This window comes from Carlito syrichta, unplaced genomic scaffold, assembly GCF_000164805.1.
Source record: "Carlito syrichta isolate Samal-C Ts95f unplaced genomic scaffold, Tarsius_syrichta-2.0.1 Scaffold315355, whole genome shotgun sequence".
NCBI lineage: Eukaryota > Metazoa > Chordata > Mammalia > Primates > Tarsiidae > Carlito > Carlito syrichta.
Genome location: NW_007259451.1, coordinates 103,344 through 125,264, shown reverse-complemented (window position 1 = coordinate 125,264; position 21,921 = coordinate 103,344). Strand labels below are relative to the sequence as shown.

At 40.3% G+C, this 21,921-nt stretch overlaps 1 protein-coding gene across 1 annotated transcript in view; it reads right to left on the bottom strand.

The window, feature by feature from the left end:
• Nucleotides 1-21,921, bottom strand: part of MYO5C (myosin VC) — a 98,516-nt gene that overhangs the window by 28,016 nt on the left and 48,579 nt on the right. The window contains exons 22-31 of the mRNA XM_008072580.2: nucleotides 21,132-21,225; nucleotides 17,695-17,758; nucleotides 15,412-15,592; nucleotides 12,194-12,287; nucleotides 11,849-11,912; nucleotides 11,689-11,769; nucleotides 9,747-9,927; nucleotides 7,569-7,662; nucleotides 7,028-7,091; nucleotides 5,571-5,739 (exon numbers count right to left, since the gene is read on the bottom strand). Of these exons, the coding sequence (XP_008070771.1) occupies nucleotides 5,571-5,739; nucleotides 7,028-7,091; nucleotides 7,569-7,662; nucleotides 9,747-9,927; nucleotides 11,689-11,769; nucleotides 11,849-11,912; nucleotides 12,194-12,287; nucleotides 15,412-15,592; nucleotides 17,695-17,758; nucleotides 21,132-21,225 (1,086 nt within the window). The remainder of the gene's footprint in view (nucleotides 1-5,570; nucleotides 5,740-7,027; nucleotides 7,092-7,568; nucleotides 7,663-9,746; nucleotides 9,928-11,688; nucleotides 11,770-11,848; nucleotides 11,913-12,193; nucleotides 12,288-15,411; nucleotides 15,593-17,694; nucleotides 17,759-21,131; nucleotides 21,226-21,921) is intronic.

The following is a 21,921-nucleotide window of genomic DNA, read 5'->3' as shown; positions in this document are numbered from 1 at the left end:
AAAAATGTTCAATGAGATACAGGAGAAATTTGAAAACCAATATAAATAAAAAAAAAAAAACTATTCAGTACATGAATAAAAAATTCTCCAAAGAGACAAAGACACAGACACTTAAAAACAAACAAATAAATAAACAACCAAGTTGAATTTCTGGAAATGAAAGATTCATTTAGGGAGGTATAAAATGGAATGGAACATTTTAACAGTATGCTAAAACAAGTAGAAGAAAGACTCTCAGAGCCTGAAGACAAGGCTTTCAAATTAACCCATTCAGACAACCCTAAAGAAAAAAGAATCAGACGGGCTCGGTGGCTCAGCCTGTAATCCCAGCACTTTGGGAGGCCAAGGCGAGTGGATTGCCTGAGCCCACGGGTTTGAGACCAGCCTGGGCAACTTGGCGAGATCTCATCTCTACAATAAAATAAAAAATAGCTGGGCATGGTAGTGTGTGTTGGTAGTTCTGGCTACTTGGAAGGCTGAGGCGGAAGGATTGCTGGAGCCCAGAAGGTCGATGCTGTGAGTGTGCATGCCATTGCACTCCAGCCTGGGCAAAGGAGTGAGATTCCAACTCAAAAAAAAAAAAAAAAAAAAGAATCAAGAGAATGGTACAAAGTCTCCAAGAAATGTGGGCTTATGTAAAATTTCTAAACCTAAGAATCATAGGTGTTCCTGAGGAAGACGAGAGAGCAATAGGTTTGGAAAACCTATATGAGGTAATAATGGAGGAAAACTTCCCTGGCCTTGCCAGAGATTTAGCCATCCAGATACAAGAAGCCCAAAGAACCCTTTGAAGATTCATTGCAAAAAGGTCATCATCAAGGATTATTATCATCTGGTTTTGCAAAGTAAATGTGAAGGAAAGTATCACATAACTTACATGGGTAACAGAATAACAGCTATCAGAATAACAGCAGAGTTACCAGCAGAAATTTTTCAAGCCAGAAGGGATTGGGGCCCTATCTTTAATCTCCTCAAACAGAATAACAGTCAGTCAAGGATTCTGTACCCTGCTAAACTAAATTTCATTAAAGAAAGAGAAATAAAGTCTCTCTCAGACAAACAAACACTGAGGAATATTGTCCCCACTAGACTGGCCCTATAAGAAATACTCAAAGGAGTTCTAAATATTGAAATAAAAAGGTAAAAAAATACTGGAAATCATAAAGTTCACAGAGCTTATAATATACCAACACAATGCAGGGGGAAAAAAAGCAACCAGGTAACAACCAACATGATGAATAGAATAGTAACTTACATATCATTATTAATCCTGAACGTAAATGATCTCAACGCCTCACTTAAAAGATACAAATTGGCAGAATGGATTAAAGAAACCCACAATCCAGATATCCACTGCCTCTAAAAGACCCACTTACACACAGACTCCTGTAGACTCAATGTAAAGGGGTGGAAAAAAGTATTCCATGCAAATGGAAGCAAAAAGATAAAACAGACTTTAAATTAACAACAGTGAAAAAAGACAAAGAAGGTTACTATATAATAATGAGGGGATCAATCCAACAAGAAGATATAACAATTTAAAATATATATGCACCTAACACCAGAGCACCCAGCTTTATAAAACAAGTTCTACTAGACCTAAGAAAAATGACAGGCAGCAACACAATAATAGTGGGAGACATCAACACTTCATTGACAAAATAGGCAGATCATCAAGATAGAAAGTCAACAAAGAGAGATTGAAGTTAAACTGGACCCTAGAACAAATGAAACTAACAGATATCTGCAGAACATTCCACCTTAAAACTACAAAATATACATTTTTCTCATCAGCACATGAAACATTCTCCAATATAGACCATATGATAGGCCACAAATCAAGTTTCAACAAATTAAAACAACACAAAATCATATCAAGTACCTTCTCAGAACACAACAGAATAAAACTAGAAATTAACTCCAAGAAGAACTTGCAAAATCAAACGAATACAAAGAAATTAAACAATATGCTTCTGAATGATCTTTGGGTTAACAATGAAATCAAGATGGAAATTTAAAAATTCCTTGAAATGAATGACAACAATAATGCAAAGTATTAAAAACCTCTGGAACATAGCCAAAGCTGTGCTCAGAGGAAAATTTATAGCACTTAAGGCCTGCATTAAAAAGACTGAAAGATTCCCTACTGACAACCTAATATCACACCTCAAGGAACTAGAAAAAAAAACAAAACCAAACCTAAAGCTAGCAGAAGAAATGAAATAACAAAAATTAGAACAGAACTGAAAAAATAGAAAAACAACAATACAAAAATACAAAGGATCAATGAAACAAAAAATTGATTCTTTGAAAAGATAAAATTGATAGACTAGCTATATTCATTAAGAAATAAAGAGAGAATATTCAAAGTAGCTCAATCAGAAATGAAAATGGAGACATTATAACTAATGTCACAAAAATAAAAAAATTATCTGAGATTATTATGAATACCTCTATGCAAGTAAACTAGACAATCTAAAGGAAATGGATAAATTCTTAGAAACATACAGGCCCCCAACCTTGAATCAGAAAGAAATAGAAACCCTGAAAAGATCAATAACATAATAGTGTGATTGAAACACTTATTAAAAGTCTCACAACAACAACAACAACAACAACAACAAGCCTAGGACCTGATGGACTCACAACCAAATTCTATCAGACTTTAAAGAACTGGTACTAATGTTATTGAAGCTATTACGTAAGACTGAAAAGGAGGGAATTCTCCTTAACTCATTGTATGAAGTCAGTATCACCCTAATACCAAACTCAAGAAAAGATACAACAATAAAAAAAGAAAACTACAGACCAATACCCCTGATAACCATAGATGTGAAAGTCCTCAACAAAACACTAGCAAACTGAATTCATCAACACATACAAAATAATCCACCATGATCAAGCAGGTTTTACTCCAGGAATGCAAGGATGGTTCAATGCATGCAAGTCAATGAACATGATCCACCACATAAATAGAATTCAAACCAAAAATCATATGATTATTTCAATAGACACAGAAAAAACATTTTATAAAATCCAGCATCCTTTCATGATAAAAACCCTCAGTAAAATAGGCATAGAGGAAACTTTCTTCAAAATAATAAAAGCCATATATGACAAACCCATAGCCAATCTTATCCTGAATGGAGAAAAGTTGAATATATTCACCCTCAGAACTGGAACAAGGCAAGAATGCCAATTTTCACCACTCCTATTCAACATAGTGCTGGAAGTCCTGGTCAGCATAATCAGGCAAGAGAAATAAATGAAAGGTATCCAAATTTAAAAAGAAGAAATCAAACTATCTCTGAATACCAATTATATGATCTTATACCTAGAGAATCCTAAAGATTCCTCCAAAAGACTCCTTGACTTGATAAAGGAATTTGATAAAATTTCAGGATACAAAATCAACACACATAAATCAGTAGCACTGCTACACACCAATAGAGATCAAGCTGAGAATCGTATCAAGAGCTCAGTTCCACGTATAATAGCAGTCAAAAAACTAAGATACTTAGAAACATATTTAACCAAGGAGGTGAAAGATCTCTATAAGGAGAACTACAAAACACTAATGAAAGAAAGAAATTGTAGAGGACTCAAATGGAAAAACATCCCATGCTCATGGATTGGTAGAATCAACATGGCTAAAATGGCCATATTAAAGTAACCTACAGGTTCAATGCAATCTCTATCAAACTACTACTGTCATTTTTTCCACAGAATTAGTAAAAACAATCCTAAAATTCATTTGGAACCAACAAAGAGCCATAATAGCAAAAGCAATCCTGAGTAAAAAGAACAAAGCTGGCAACATCACATTACCCAACTTCAAATTTTACTACAAGCCTACAGAAACAAAAACAGCATGGTACTACTATAAGAGCAGACACATGGACACATAGAACAGAATAGAGAATCCAGAAATAAACCCAAAAACCTACAACCAACTGATCTTTGACAAAGCAAACAAAAATGTACATTGGGGAAAGGAATATTGTGTTGAGATGACTGTGCAGGTGTCACCTTCTGCCCAACTTTGCTCAACCATAGGGAGCAGAGCCATACACACATGAGAACCCCAGAGGAGAGCTCTGAATGGGTCCCCACTATGCTCCTGGGCATCAGGTACAAACACAAATCCCTCACAATGCATAGGGCTTGACATGCTCACAGATAGAGAGTAAAGTATCACACAGGACATACACATGACCCACTTATGTGGTTTCTCCCCTATGCTAGCTCCACTGAGATCCCAGGGGCTCACCCACCACACAAGGCAATACAGCCTCACACACACAAATAGTTGGTGTGACCTGAGCATTCTCATTTCTGAGAAAGCTGTACCCATCTCAAAAAAGATGGTGATCACCTAGATGCCACTGACTGGAATTTGTTACTTTCTATAAAATGTTAAACTCTGGAATTTCTCTTTTTGGATGTAGTTAAATGCTGACAATGTAAAATATGATTTTACTCTCCTGTGTTTTTCCTGTGAGATAGGAAATGGGGTACCTGACAGGAGGGAGAAAGGCATATAGGCATGTCCAGACTGACCACTGGCATGGTCATCCCTCCTGGGTCATCATCTTGGAGACTGCCCAGTCCTGAAGGGGCCCAAAAGGTTCTGAATCCCAGGAAAGTGCCCTGCCTGTCATTTCAGTGCTTCTAAGTCTTGTGGGTTCCACACACCAGTATAATGTCAAAATAATTGTTGGGGATTGATATAGTGCTGCCACATATCATTTTGGCAAGGGTATTTAAAATTTGGAAAAGATTTTAAAAACTAGTCTTCTGCCGGGATCGGTGGCTCAGCCTGTAATCCCAGTACTTTGGGAGGCCGAGGTGAGTGGATTGCCTGAGCCCACAGGTTCGAGAACACCCAGGCAACTTGGTGAGACCTCGTCTATAGAAAAAATTAGCTGGGTGTGGTAGTGTGCACCTGTAGCTCCAGTTACTTGGAAGGCTGAGGTGGAAGGTTCACTGGAGCCAGCAGGTCAAGGCTGTGGTGCCTGGGATCGTGCCACTGCACTCCAGTCTGGGTGACAGAGTGAGACTCCAACTCAAAAAACAAAACAAAGCAAAAAACAAAATAAACACTAGTCTTCCATCTACCATCATGATCACTTCATACAAGAACATTTTGACTATAAAAATTGCAGAAAGGTCATACTCGCAGAACAAAGCCTGGACCTTGATGTGAGGTAAGTTTTGCTGGGTAAAGCGCTCACATGTTGGCTTTGTTATCCTCAACCAGGGTGGCTTCATCTCAGACCAGGGTGGCTTCATCTCAGAGGGTGCCATCCATGAGATAGTACTCGAGAACCATGGCCCACACCTTGCTATCTCTTCCCTCATCCTCCCTGGTGTGACATATAGGTCCCCGAGGCCCCACTACAGTAGGCTATAACAGTAGAGACTGTCTGTCTTTTGAGATAAGAAACAGATGGCTCTGATGGGAGGAATTTTGGTCTACAGCTCTTAGTCACATGCTTTAGGTGGCATGCCCCACCTTTCAGCAACATCTATACACAGGCAGCCATTTATCAGCAAGTTAGATTTCTCACCCTGTTGTTCAATGTGAGATGAGATGCTTCCTTCTGGAAGTTACTCTTGACTTCACTTTCAGTTTCAAATTGTTTCCCCAAGTGATCGCTGGCCTCCTGAATTTCTTGAATCTTATCAATCAGGTGCTCTTTCTCTTTGGGATGTATTTCATTTTGAACATCTACGGCTCTGAGAAGGGACAAAGAAACTTTTAGTATTAGTTTGACTGTCATGGAGAAGCCATTCATTGTCATAGCAAATGTTGATATTTCCAAAGACGGAAAAACACCTTGGCCAATTTACATGTAAAGCAAATAGTACTGAATGGGTGTGCTTTGAGGGGAGAGGAAAAAAGACCACAAGGCTCCATCGAGGCACCAGGCCCTTTGTTGGTCAAGATGAAAATCTGGGGGTATTAGCAATGAAAATTTTCTACCAATAAGAGTTTTTTTTTTTTTTTTGAGTTGGAGTCTCACTCTGTCGCCCAGACTGGAGTGCAGTGGCCGCTCCTGGCCACCACAGCCTCGACCTGCTGGGCTCCGGCGATCCTTCTGCCTCAGCCTTCCAAGTAGCTGGAACTACAGGCACGCGCTACCACACCCGGCTAATTTTTGATTTATTGTAAAGATGAGGTCTCGCCAAGTTGCCCAAGGCGGGTCTCGAACCCGCGGGCTCAGGCAATCCACTCACATTGGCCTCCCAAGGCGCGGGATTACAGGCTGAGCTACCGAGCCAGGCCGAGTTTTTTTTTTTTTTTTTTTGAGTTGGAGTCTCACTCTGTCACCCAGCCTGGAGTGCAACTGCAGCCTCGGCCTGCTGGGCTCCGGCGATCCTTCCGCCTCAGCCTTCCAAGTAGCTGGAACTACAGGTGTGCGTTACCACGCCCGGCTAGTTTTTGACTTACTGTAGAGATGAGGTCTCGCCAAGTTGCTCAGGCAGGTCTCAAACCGTGGGCTCAGGCAATCTACTCACCCACCTCAGCTTCCCAAAGCGCTGGGATTACAGGCTGAGCCACCGAGCCTGGCTATGAGTTTTAATTCTTACCCAAAATAGTCTTCTAATAGAATCTCTGTTCTCTATCACACAATCTCACTTTATCCAAGTTTTGAATAGATTCTTAATACACATGGTATAACATTTCAAGGGCACAAAAGTTTGTAAGTACAGTGAAAAGTATGTCTCCTTGGTGCATCAGTCACCTAGTTCCCCTCCCTAGAGGCAACCAATGTTTAGTTCCTTTTACAATCTCCCAGATGATGATTGTGTGTGTGTGTGTGTGTGTGTGTGTGTGTGTGTGTGTGTGTGTGTGTGTGTGTGTAGGTTTCTTTTCTTCTAATTTGAATGGTAATATATCACACACACTAATCAGCATCTTGCTTTTTTGGCTTAATAACATATTTTGGGATAGTCTACGGTTTCAGAAAAGAAAAAGCACATTGTGAGCATGAACTTGAGGTACACGCATGTTAAGACTTACTTTCTTTGTTTTCCTTCTTCTTCTCGATTGCGATTTAGTTGATTAGAAAATTCTTCTAGTTTTCCTGCAATGAGAAGAACTGTCAGTACTTGGGGTGGGGATGAGGCATATCATCACATTCTGATTTAGGTTTGATATCATAGTCAGTTACCAGAGATCCTAAAATGTATCCAGCCAGAGATTAGGTTTTGTTTGGCCTGAACAATATTTAAACATTTAAAAAAATAATTATTTTAAAATTGTAATATTTCACATAAAAACCTTGGATTTCTGCATTTTCTTAAAAATAGAAATATCTAGCAACTGTGGGGCCCATATTCCCACTTGGCAACAATCAATGGAGCTGGGAGGCAGCAGTTCCCTTCTAAATGTCCCACCCACTTTACCAGACCCTCCAATCAGTCCACTTCTCATATGTATATTACCTTCTTAGCCCCCAGGAGAATCAGAGTTTAAAATCCCCAAGTATGATGACTTTTCTATGTAATTTCCTAAATACAGGAAACCTTTCTAAAAGCAGGTTCACAAGCATTTCAGTTACCTTTCATTTTTTCAGTTTGCTCATTCAGGCGGATTTCAAGATCTTGCTTCTGCTTCTCTAGTTCTGAAATTTGCTGTTTAAAGTCTGGGATCACCTTTAGAGAAGAATTAGAAATACCAGAATATGAAATACTTTTTTTTTTGAGAAAACAGTATTTATTGAGAGGACAGAAAAGTTCTCACAGTGGGAGGAGATCTGAAGGGGTTGCCCTAAAATACTTTCATCTATGAACTTTAAAACTCAGAAGCAAACAAAACTGTCGAGGAGTTCAGCCCATGGAACATATAGTTGTGTAAATGGGTAGCCAAAACATTGGACTGGGTTGGCAGTGTGTGTATGTGTTTTTCTTTTTAAACCTCAAGACCTACATAGTCTCAAGAAATACCAATATGATCAGCAGAAACTGTTCTCACACAGCTATGACATGGAGAGAAAGCTGTGTGCATGTCTGGGAATCCTGTGCTGAATTGAGAGAGGCGTGATGTGAAGAAATGGTAGCTGGCCTCTTTGGTCCAGGTCCAGAGATGTCATCTCCTCATCCAGGAATAAGAAAAGCCAGTTAAGAGAGACCCACTGCAACTTTTGAATTCCAGGCCATGCAATGCTCTGTTAGTAGAGGTCTGGAATCATTCAGTATATTTCCCAATCCTTTATCCTTGTCTATCTGCATAGTTCTTTAAATGTCCATCTCCTCTATCCCCAAGTCAGGTACAAACAGTTTTCTGTTTTCCAAGTTTATAAACATACCTGTTTTAAAACTGTGTGGCAGAGACCCATGCCTCTGAAGTTCAAATGAATACAGACAATCTCTGATTTACGATGGTCAACTTACAATTTTTCAACTATACCATGGTGTGAAATTAATATGCATTCAGGAGAAGTCATACTTTGAATACTCAAGTAACCATTCTGTTTTTCACTTTCAGTACATCATTTGATAAACTACGTGAGATAGTCAGCACATTATTATAAAATAGGCTTTGTGTGAAATAATTTTTTTGTCCCACTTTAGGCCAATGTAAGTGTTCTGAGCACGCTTAAGGTAGGCCAGGCAAACCTATGCTGTTAGGTAGGTTAGATGTATTCGATGCATTTTTTACTTAGATATTTTCAACTTACAATGGGTTTATTAGAACACAGTCTCATTGTAAGTTGAGGAGGATCTGTACTTGTTTGATTGTACAGTTGGGTCTCACTGCAAATTCCTTATTAGAGTTTTACACAAGGAATAAACAAAGATGCAAGGGTCCTCAACTGCTGTTCCACATGACCACCTCAGGTCTCACTCGCTGCTATGGCCCTGGGATTTCCTAATGCTCCCAGTTTAGGTGGAAGAGGAGGTAGGAAAGAAGCTGAGAAGGAGCAGTTGGTGAGGCGGGGCGAGAAACCTAGGAGAACGTGGTATCTGGAAAGCCAAGAGAAAAGCAAGGTTGGGGACAGAGTGATGAGCATCATCAGAGGCTGCTGAGACACTGGGTTAAGATGGGGTCCAAAGAAACTCTGTATACTCACTTCTGTGCAGGCAGATTCACCTGTGGTGGGGCACATAGCAGAATGGGGTCGCGGAGGGTACATGGGAGGTGAGTGGAGGAAGTATGACAGAGGACCTTTGATAAGTCTGACCAACTCCCCAGAGAAATGGGTGAGGGCCATAGGGATTAAGAAAGGGATGGCTTTTGAGTGAGGAGATTCCTAAAACATTTCTCCATGTCAGTAGGCAGGAATCAGAAGAAAGGACAAGACAAATGCAGTGGGTAAGAATGAGCAGTATGAAAAAGGTGAGATTTGGAGTGTGAGTGGAAGGCCTGACCTTAACTCACTCTTGTCTCAAGAGCTACTCTTTTACCTTAATGTTCTGGTCACTTTCCAAGGGTTAGGGCTAGATTTAAATAGATTTTCAAACACACACACACACACACACACACACACACACACACACACACACACACAATATCTCAGAATCTGGACCCGACCTACAGAAGGCAAACACATTCTCATTTCAAAGTGCCCTCCAACCTGGGGTCATTTTATAGTTTTATCACCTGACCCAGTTATTTCACTCCCGCAAAAAGTAGTTTATATCCTTTGTTTTACTGCCAAGAAACTGAATTTTACTCCACTGACATAAAACATATCTAGTATAATGGCCACGACCCGGGCCTACGGCTGAGACCATACCATGTTTTCTGATGTTAGCCTGGTGACTTCATGACGGATACTTTCATTGATGTCATTCTCTTCTCTAAATAATTTCTGCAGGTGGTTGATTTCTTGACTTAGATGCACCACTTTGAAGTTCAATGCTTCAATCTCCTTTTCGTAGCAATCCTTCTGAGACTGGAAGTGGCTCTCCAAAACACTATTATTATACAATGAACCAAGAAATAAATCACATGGTCTTTGTTCTGCTGTGCTGACAACTGTGAAAGCATACATGTACAGCAGGTAGGAAGACCCACAACTAGAATCCTGCACTAAGTACCTAAAGCTTACTTATGGACACAGAGCTACAGGCTATGGAATTAGGAACATACCATTATAAAATTCTTCTAGCCAGTTAGGAAGCATTATGTGGGGTTAACATGCAATTAATAATAAATGAGTTTTCTTAGAAGTTATTAAAAGTCCCTTTTTGCTCTCTTAATAGTTTAAAAAATATGTTTTGTATGCTTCTACAACTATGACAAACATCATCATACATTTGTCCAAATCCAAAGAATGTGTAACACCTAGAGTGAACCTTAATATCAACTATGGGCCGGGCTCAGTGGCTCTGCCTGTAATCCCAGGGCTTTGGGAGGCCGAGGTGAGTGGACTGCCTGAGCCTGCGGGTTCGAGACCCGCCTGGGCAACTTGGCGAGACCTCATCTCTACGATAAATAAAAAAATTAGCTGGGCGTGGTAGCATGCGCCTGTAGTTCCAGCTACTTGTAAGGCTGAGGTGGAAGGATCGCCGGAGCCCGGCAGGTCGAGGCTGCGGTGGCCGGGAGCGGCCACTGCACTCCAGTCTGGGCGACAGAGTGAGACTCCAACTCAAAAAAAAAAAAAAAAAAATCAACTATGGACTTTGAGTGATAATGATCTGTCAATGTGGATTCATCGATCATAACAAATGTACCTCTCAGTTGCAGGATGTTGATAGAGGGAGAAGCTATCCAGCTATCCACACTCTCTGTTCCCCCCTGCCATAATCTATATTTTCTGCTCAATTCTGCAGTGAACCTAAAACTGTTGTAAAAAACAAAGTTTACGATTTAAAGAAATGCAACGAACTATTTAAACATATCTACGAGGGGGAACCCAGAAAACCCAGGAATTTATTTATAAAAAATTGTGTATTTATTCTTAAATGTTTAAACTTTAGTCACCCTCAAACTACTCTCTGTTTGATGCAATACATCTATCAAGACCCTTTTTCCACTACTCAAAACAATTTTTGAACTTGTCAATTTTGATGCCTTTTAGTGCTTCTGCCATTTTTTGTTTCACCTCTTCCACACAGGCAAAATGTTTTTCTTTGGGAACTTTTATTTTGGGGGAAACAAAAAAGTTGCTCAGGGTAAGAGTGGGTGAATAGGGAGAATAGGGTCAGCAGGTCATGCCATTTTTAGTCAAAAACTGAATACTCAGCTCAGTGTGGGCAGGTATGCTTGTAAATTACCCAACATGAAATGGGCAAATGCACTGAAAAAAATCTCAAAAAAAAAAAAGCAGTCCCTCACAGTAACACTAGCTGGTACATGGATGCCGATGGATTCACTAGAACACTTATCTAGTGGGAGAAGCCTGTACTACAAGGGGTCCACCCACCAAAAAGATAATTCTGTTTTTTTTGGATTCCCCCTCGTATATATCTAGAGCAACATTGGCTAACTTGTTTGATATAATCAGTTTTTACTGTGTAGGTTATGGATTTTGTTGCTAGGCAATTTATCCTATAAAAAGTTCATTCTTCATAAATAAATAAATAATTTATTTCTTGGAGAAATAGTCTTAGTAGTTATTTGGTCATTCTACTATAAGGAATTTACTTTGTGTATGAAATCTATGATAAACTTTTGATTTTCCAATAGTCTCTTATCTCTGAAAAATAAAAAAAATTTTGAGGGGAATGTCTAACCGTGTTGCTTTCTTTAGTCCTTCATAAGCAAACCAAAGTTCTCCATCCTCATTTAAATGTTCCAAATCTTCCACAGAGAGCCTGGAAAACAAGGAGGATAATCTATTATCTCTCTCTTGTTTTACATGTCTTTAAATGTTTTATAAGCAAAAATGATTACCTGCTTCTTACGTCTTCAATGTCATAGCTTTCAAGAAGTTGTTTGGTAATTTCTGACATCTTTTCTGAAAGGAAAAGACAGAGCTGTATGAAGTACATTTAGCATGACTTCTCTTCTTCCATTTCCTTTCCAGGGCCCAGTTTTCTAGTTTCACAGAGTCCCTAGTTAAATAATTTACCAGTTATCCAATCAACCGACCAACTGCTATCTGACCTACCAACTAAGCAATCTGCCATATATTCAACCAAGCTCATACCAGTCGAAGGACATGTTTCCTTAGCACTGACAAATCTATGATAAATCTGGTCTACATCCCAAGGACTAAATGACGCATATTTTTGTTACCTCTCATTTCCCGTTTTTGTGACTGCACATGTTTTTCCACGTCTATCTTCTGTTCCTGAAGTAGCTCTATCTCCTTCTCGAACTCTGAGATTGTCTGAATCACAGCAATGACCAAATCAGGTGAAGAAAAAGTAGTGATTATGCTTTACATCAGACAAAGAGAACACTATTACAGTGCAGTGTATCTGTGCAAGGCATCCTCACTGTAGTTTCTTAGTTAAAGTCTTGTTAACTATCATTGCCCACACAGCTTGGCCTTGAAGCATACACAACTGCTCAAAATGCTGTTATTTATTTCCAGATCTACTTGGCTGTATCAATAGAATTATCTTCCTTATTATATAACAGAAAAAAAAAATAACTATTTACTACAAGCTTGGGGTGAGGTGAGGTAAGGTGAATGAAAGGCATTGAGAGAAAATCACTGGGGCTAAAATTATCTTTCAATGGATAATATAATCTTGGATACAAGGATGTGGGCAAAGTTGCTACCTTCATAATTGTGGGTTTTGACTTCAGCTAGGCTTAGATGTGGAGCATGGGAGTCCAGAAGCTCTGGGAGTTAGATGGCTGTTGGGGAGGAGGCAGCCTGGGCAACTCTGGCTGTGGGAAAGAGGCTGTTACTCTGCCTTTGTTCACCTTGCAAGCTCAGTTTGAGTAAGGATCATAGGTTTGTGCTTTTGTAGCTAAGGGAAAGATAAGGACTTTCAGGGATAGCACATTGAATGACCCCTCCTTGAATATTTTCTCAGTTACCCCGAGTGTTTAAGAGCTACAGCTCTTGTTTCTACAGAGTGTAAGAGGGGGGATCAAACTGACATTTACTGAACACTTTACATTAATGACCTAGTCCTCTTAACAAACCCATAATGTGAGCGAGTGATCTTTTATAAATTAGAAACTGCAGCTACGTTTAACTGAAGGATAAATGGCATGTTCAGGGTCATATGCCAGATTTACAGGAGGCTCAGGAGTATCCTGTAAATGTTCTAAGTAGGACTTGCATTTACTTGAACTTTTTAGACTGATTATAACACATATGACTTGATGACGATGGGTTATTTTCTTTGAAAACCAGATTGATCTCCTTAATATATTGCACTGGAGAGTTGGAACCAGTCTTAGCTACCAAAGCGAAAGTGAGTGACATCTACTGGTACCTCAATCGAGGCTCAGGCTCACAATTTCCTAAACAAACTATATACAATATAGGATATTACTATAGCCAGATGATATGACATTAATCCCATGTGATTGCTTAGAATGAAGCAGTCATAGGAACATGTGACTGAAAGCAATCCTTCCTGATCATGTGCCCAAGCTATGTGGGCAGTTACGGTTAATAAACTCATTTTAAACAATATGAGACTGAGGTCCAGAGAGACTCCAAAAGCTCTTCTAAGCCATGCATGGCTAGCCCATGACAAGTACAGAGAATATTTGCATAGTCCTACACATATGCTACTAATATGTGTTTCACATGTTTAGTGGAAGTATAAAAGCTTCCCAAGTTTACAATAAAATCTTTTGCACTTAAGGAACATAGGGACACAGGTTTAGGTTTTCTGGTAGGGAAACAGTTCACTTAAGCCTTAATTGTCCAAGCATAGATTCTTTCTTTCTTTTTTAAATTTTTCTCAAGAACTTTTTATTAAATTGCCCAGGAATACTTATATATTTTTATGATGAATACAGATAACAACTAGTATTTTTGTGTATGACTATGCAATTTAAAAAATGTTACCACGTGGTTTTTCCCTCTCAACTTTAAATAAAGACTTCAAAACTTTTTACTATAAATTGACAAATTATGACCTTATGTTATGATTTACGAATACAATGTGGAATAACTAAATCAATCTAATTGACATATCCATTACCTCAAATATTTGTCTTTTTGTGGTGAGAACATTTATTTAAAAAAATTATTTATTTATTTATTTACTTATTTATTCGTTTATTTATTGAGTCAGAGTCTCAGTCTGTCACAGGCTGGAGTGCAGTGGCATGCTCACATCCACCACAGCCTTGACCTGCTAGGCTCAGGTGATCCTTCCGCTTTAGCCTTCCAAGTAGCTGGGCCTTATTTTATTTTTTTAAAAATAATATTTATTTATTCATTTATTTATTTTGAGTCAATGTTTTACTTCATCACTCAGGCTAACGTGCAGTGGGGCACAATCACAGTCACTGCAGCCTCGACCTGCTGGATTCAGGCAATCCTTCGACCTCAGCCTTCCAAGTAGCTGGAACTACAGACACCTACTATCAAGCTGGGCTTTTAAAAAAAATTTATTGTAGAGATGAGGTCTCGCCAAGTTGACTAGGCTGGTCTCGAACCTGTGGGCTCAGGCGATCCTCTCACCATGGCCTCCCAAAGTGCTGGGATTACAGGTATGAGCCACCTTGTCCCTCATCTAGTTTTTTTTTTTTTTTTTTTTTGAGTTGGGTCTCACTTTGTTGCCCAGGCTGGAGTACAGTGGCATGATCACAACCATCATGGCTCATGGCAGTCTCAACCTCCTGGGCTTAGGTGATCCTTCTGCCTCGGCCTCCAGAGTAGCATCGACTACAGACATATGCCACATTGAGCTAATTTTTAAAATTTTTTGCAGAGATGAGGTTTCGCTAGGTTGCCTAGCCTGGTCTTGAAGTCCTGGGCTCAAGCAATCCACTCACTTTGACCTCCCAAAGTGTTGGGATTACAGGCATAAGCCACCGCGCCCAGTGTGAGAACATTTAATTTCAAAATCTTAGCGATTTTGAAACATACAATGCACTATTATTAACTGTATTCACCATGTTGTGCAATATTTATAAATTCTCTGATTCAGTTTAGATGGATTTTGATAAGGTAATTTAATTTAAATACAGATATTTATAGAGTTATAATGAAGGGCTATATAATAAAGATTACCTTAATTTATAATCGAATTTGGAAGTATTCTCTGGATCAGCATATTTAAATAACCTTATATAAGCATAATTTTTAAAAAATTAGAAAGTAGACTTTTAAAATATGAAACATAATTATAGCTAAATCCAAAGTAGGCTGGGGGAATCATACTGGGACAAACAGAAGAAACCAGCCTCCCTCCTCCTGTGGTCTTTACACAGATGCTTTTGGCTGAATGGTCCCATTAGAACATGGACCTGTTATCTCCTGTGCAGGTCCAACAACCTAACCTGAGGTGGCCTACAAGTGAGAGCGGCTCTACCTTTGCCTGCTTGCTCAGACGGGCCACCTCTCCCTTCAGGCCATCAGAGGTGACGCGCTCCTCCTCCACCTGGTGCTGGAGTTGCATTTTCTCCTCCTTGAGAGTTTTCATTTCTTCTTTCAAAGACTGAATCTGCTTCTCGTAGTCTTGTGTTTTCAGTTCAAAATTTTTTTCAAGAAGTCTAGGCAGCAAAGGAAGAAAATAATTTAGAATTTCTCTACAGTCTATACTTAAAATTAGAATAATACATCATTTTGAAAATAAGAGGAGACTCTAGATAGGAGGAGACAGGACCTATTGTGACAGTTCCTTATTTTTAGTAGAGTGTTTCCTGTTCCCTTAGGTTAAAGGCAACGTCTTACACCTGCTGATCTGAGGAATGTGACTCTACAATGATCATGGACAGAGAATACCAGATAGGGAGGCTGAACTTAAAAAACACACTGGTTGTTGGGTCACTGTATTCCTGAAGCCACCCCCTCGGTTCCAAGCAGTCCTCTGGAGAGGTCAATTTCCTTCAGCAAAGATCTTGGCATGTTCTGCCAAATCCTGGTCCCTTCCTCATTCCAAGGATGCTACAGGGGCTTGGTTTGGTCCTAAACAGGTTAATAGAGCCACCTGTTATGTCCAACCCTTCAAAACTTCTAGAATAAGTTGCAGCAAATCCAGGTGCCCAAAAGTCCATGGGAATCCAGTTTCTCATGAGGGGCTGCTCAATTGAATTTGTGAGGATTAACTAAGAAAATAACCAAAGAGAGATACATTAGTTAGACAAGCCCCCACAGGCCACCGGGGTACAGTCTGAACTGAAGCAGTCCTAGGAGTTCTATGAATTTATTGAATTATTCTACCTGCTGAGCTGTTAATTCAGTTCATTTTATGACTTGCTTTTACATCACAGAGGAAGAAAGCCACATTCCCAATAAATTTCTGTTGGTTTTCATTTTTTAAAATAGAAATTAACAAACTTTTAAACTTTATTTTTCAGGTTTTTCAAAAAACTGCAGTGCTCCCCAGAGGCCAGTAAAATGTCTTTGAAGAAGAAAACTGCAATTGGAAGTCTTTTGTGAAAACAGTCTTAGACTTGTAGCCTGACCTGACTGGGAGTGTGCCCACAGATGATGGGCATCTTAGTGCCCCTTAAGGGCTTTGACAGGGGCCAGGATTTCCCCGGATGGTTGACTACGGACCAGACTGAGCTACAGGTGAGTGCTACTGAGGATGCAGAACAAAGGCCTAGGATGAAGGGTTTTACTCCTTTCATTGGCCTGTGGAACCCTGACCCAGCTAGGACTGCAGAGCTCAACATGACTGGCCTAGTTTGACTCTCCAAGCCCACTGCTTGAAATGATCACTCCCAAATGGCTCTCAGCACACTTGCCAAGAGCTCCTCTTTTAGGGTTAAGAGAGTTAAGAGTTCACTGCAAATTATATTTTTTTCTAGGTGAATAAGTTAAAAAGACATATTTAAAAACGGATGTAGGATCATGAAGCACATTATATACTTGTTAACTCTTGGAGCTCTTCATGATATCCTCTAACCCTTTGAAATCCTGTCTCCTCACCCAGACACAGGCTTTCCTGCTATCTGCATGGGGAAGTTGTGTACCCTACTACACCATGCAGCCCTGAGCCTTCGAGTCCCCAAAAGAGATGTGCTAAGAATGTTCCTTTTCTCCTCAACATTCACCATGTGCCCTAATTTTGAGATCCAAAAACCTTTGAGTTGACTCCTTAAGAGAAGGAGAGCCCAGACTAGAGTCTTCAGAGATTAGCAAAGGGTTTTATATGGAGATAGAAAAGTGGACTGGTACAGTCCAAGGTCATGGGGACCTGCATTAATTTTTGCGAGGTGGGTCACATACCTCATCTTCAGGGGGGTAAAAGTCAAGCTAAGAGGTACAACAGGTAAGGAAAGGGAGGGAGGTTTATCTCCCAGGCAATAATTTTAATTCTTGGATTGATGGAAGTTGAAGGGGATGGTAATCTCTGAATTAATGTCTTAGCAATAAAAAGAAAGCAAAATAAGTAAAAAAAGAAAAAGAAAGCAAAAAAATTCCTGGTGGTCCACTGTGCCCACCCAGCAAAAGCATTATGGACAACTCTCAAACCTGTGCAGTGTCTGAAGATGCACACGGTGGGACTTAGCTCTCGCAACTCTCAAAGCCTCACGCTTCCTAAAAATAGTCACACCTGCTCTGCTGTATCTGTGACCTGCTATCTGCAAGCTGAGAGGCAGAGAGAGGGGGAAGAGGTAGCTTTAAGGCAAACAGGATTTCATACATTCTTTGTCGTTCCTCTTTTTGCACATCATCAAATAGCTGCTTGGTGAGGTTGTCCATTTTTTCTGTGAAAAGAGAATGCTCTTTGAAATATGTCTACCACACCAGTGCCTTGACTGCTTTATGTCATGTTTAAGAAAGTAAGAATATAAGGACAATCATGTGATACTAATTACCAACAGGAGAGTGTATATCATTCTTTACAAACCAGAAATACAGATGAGGGGGTTTCAAAATAATAATTCTCACAAATTTGTCACAAATAGTTTCATTTACAATACTTTATTGGTCTGAACGTCATTTGTTTTATTAAAATAGATATATGGGCTTTCAGACCATGAATATTCTTAAAAATAAACAGAAACCTTTTAGGAAGGAAATGATCAATTTATGACAGGGTTTCCAGTCTCAGAATTATTGACACTTTGGGCTGGATAATTCTTTGTTATGGAGAGGAGGTTGTCCTGTGTACTAGAGCAGCAGTCCCCAACCTTTTTGGCATCAGGGACCAGTATCATGGAAGACAATTTTTTCCACGGACAGGAGTGGGCGGGTGTCGGGTTGGGTGGGTGAGAGAGGTGGTTTTGGGATGATTCAAGTGCATTACAATTTATTGTGCACTTTATTTCTATTATTATATTGCAATATATGATGAAATATATAGCATCACTGCCTCAGCTCCACCTCAGATCATCAGGCATTAGATTCTCATAAGGAGTGCACAACTTAGATCCCTGGCATATTTAGTTCACAATAGGGTTTGTGCACCAGTGAGAATCTAATGCTGCACCCTCAGACAGAGGGTGGAGCTCAGATGGCAATGCGCGCGATGGGGAGCAGCTGTAAATACAGAGGAAGCCTGGCTCATTCACCAGATGCTCACCTGCTATGAGACCCAGTTCCTAAAAGGCCATGGACTGATACATGTCCATGGCCCGGGGGGCTGGGGACCCCTGTACTACAGGATTTGGGGCAGTATACCTGGCTTCTACCTTCTGGAAGCCAATAACACCTGGACTTCTGTTGTGACAACCAAAAATGTCTCCAAACATTGCCAAATGTCCAGGAGAGGGAAGAAGCACCTCAACTGAGAATTACTTATCTATGACAACCAAAAAATAATAATAAAGTATCTGTCTTTGTCTGTGGAAGAGATAGTACAAAAAAAAAAAGCAGCTGTAACATTTAAATACAAGCGTCTCAAGCACAAAGTCTGCAGGCTAAGGGGCACTTGATAACTAGGAAACTGTCACTAGGGTTCGGGATAGTGCACGGCTATGACAACCCCACATTCCCAATGTGCCCATGCACTACAGGGGCCATCCAAAAGGGGGAACAGCAGTGCAGCCCCTCATACCATACACAAATTTGTCACAAATAGCTTCATTTACAGTACTTTATTGGTCTGAGTGTCATTTGTTTTATTAAAATAGATATATGGGCTTTCAGACCATGAATATTCTTAAAAACAAACAGAAACCTTTTAGGAAGGAAATGATCAATTTATGACAGGGTTTCCAGTCTCAGAACTATTGACATTTTGGGCTGGATAATTCTTTGTTATGGAGAGGAGGCTGTTTGCACTTAGCTGACGCCTCATCCTTGGGCTCTAGCTCACCTCTGAGTCCCACCCCAGAAGGGGACCTGGGGGTAAGGTGTTCATAGCAATTCTCCAAATTACTTGGTTAAAAAAAAAGCCAACAGTTTAACCATTTATTTAATTCAGTGCCAAATGTTTCTGAATCAGAATGACTGCTTCAGAATGCTGTAAGCCAGCCAGGAAATGCTGAGGAAAACGCTTTAACTTTAATTTAGAAGTCAGCATATTTGATATCACTTTAGTTTTTAATTAACCAAAAGTATTGGCTTCAATTCTGGTGCTTACCATCTTGGGCCATTTGTACATGGGAGAAAGAAGCTGTTCAAATGTGACTTTCTTCCCAAGAACAATGGGATTATGCTCACGTTAAGTTGTAATCTCAAAATAGGGACATGCCATTTGATCACACTCCTGGGTCACAGGTTACGAGGATAGGTATGGTTGGTGCTGTTCAGAAAGCACCATTTGCCATGTGAGGGGGACCCATAGGATAAGCAGTTTATAAATACTGGGTCTGAAAGTTTCATGCATTTTTTTAGAAGGGGGTATAAAATTACCCACCCTAACATGACATTGGTGTCAAATATATAATTTTAAGGTTACATTTCTGGGAATTTAAAAGTTCTTGTGGGAAATTCCACTTAAAGAAGTTAGAAAAACAAACAAACAAACAAACAAACAACCCCCCCAAAATGAAATAAAACACCCTAGAGGAGTATACTATAATCAAAAGGGTGGAAGTGGCTAAGACCTTCCCTAACTAAGGTTCAAGTTTACTGTCTGACCTCTGACCTCCTTCTATTCATCTCTGACATTTACATGGGCTCCAGTACCCACATCTTAGTCCTAGAGACAAGGTGGAGGGTCCACAGCACCTGGAACGGAAGGGTGCACCCTGCTCCTTGCCAGCACCTGCTCAGCCTTCTCTGCCCTGATGCTCTGGACTCAGAGTATTCACTTCCTCTTCACCAATATCTGTTTCTCTAACGCACTGCCCTGAGCTCTCTGTGCTCCTTTGGCCCCTGCTGTATCTCCTGGGCCAGAGGCCTGTGTGAGATCACAGACCTGAACCCTCATACCCCTCCTGCCCCCATGCAGGAGCTCAAGGGAAAGATTCCTGGACATGGTCAACCAGCATGGTGGTTTAAACTATCTGGTCAGGAACCACCAGGCTTGTGTTCCTCTTGCCTGGGATTTAGCAAGTATACTCAATTTGAATTTGCGGAAAGCTATAGATGGCTAGAGCTAGGCTAAGTGTACACACCCTCAAGGGAAAGTGATAGCCTGATTTCAGGCTCTTCACTCAAGGCAGGACAGTGGTAGAGGACATTGGGGCCACTTACACTAAGTAACTCTGACATATGTGATATTTCTTTGCAAATCCTTGGTAAGTAACAAACACAACTGTAGCATTACCCTGGCACATCTTGTGTCATCAGGATCATTGCACACTTTTTCTAAAAATTCAGATATTTGAACCATCCTTGACACTAACAGTACCCAGACACACCCAGGACAAACATAGACACATACATCCCCAATTCCTGATGCAAAAGCTCTGGGCTCATGGTCTGTCTGTACTTTGCAAAGGGCCCAGGAGGTTGAGGCACAGACAGGGATGGCTGTAATGTCTGACAAAAAATAGAAGTCAAATACATGGACCAGTAAGACAAAGTTACCACAATTTAAATACAGTTATCCCCTGAGGAGAAAAAAATGGTCTTGCTACACTAAGTGTCACCAGAGACCCTTGATTCTAAAACGGGTCATACCCAATGCTATTTGCTGAATGACTAAAGAAGAGAATGTCTAGGTTGATCAGCTACCTTGAGCCTTACCTTTCAACTCCTCTGTCTTCTCTTGAAGCTTCAACTGTATTTGTTCCTTCTGTATTTCCAGCTCTGAATTATGCTTCTGAAACTTTGCCAATTTCTAGCAAAGGGAAGAGAACAAAAAATTTTTTTGAAAACCTCCCTTCAAGTTGTTACCACTACCTTTCTTGGCAAAAAAGCTCTACATCCTTAAATTAGGTTTTTTTTTTTTTTTCCTTCTCAGTGCCTGTCTGTTGATAACAGCCAGCACCAGCTCACTGCAATGAGCTTCATATGCAAGGGCTCAATGTGACTTTAAAGATGACACTATTCCCAACCTGGCCAGCAATGACTGCAACCAAGGAGAAAGAACCAAATCCAAGATCTCCTCAAGGTCGAGGAAGTGCCTCTATCCTTTTCTTGAGCTTCTCAATAGCCAGAGGACTTTATATATTCAATATGCTGTGACTGAGCTGATGATGTAGAGCGGGTTCACACTTTGGGACACACAGGAAGGCTCTGTGAGCATGGCAGAGTTTCTATTACTTCAGCTTCTCTTGGGGAAAGTGCTGCTAGACCAGCAGTGGGGCCCTGTGGTGATGATGGCTGGGGACCAGTAGAGTCAGCAATGCCTGTGACAGCAGTGTTGGTGCTTCTGGGAACTGGGTCATGGAGAGGGCAGAGGGACATCCTCTGGGGCTCCAGGTCACCAACCCTAGGTGCTAGGACTTTGGAAAGTGCAGCAGAACAGACAGCAAAAAAGGCTGCCTCCTTAGAACACACTAGCTTTTGCCTTTGCAGGGCCTTATGATAAGCA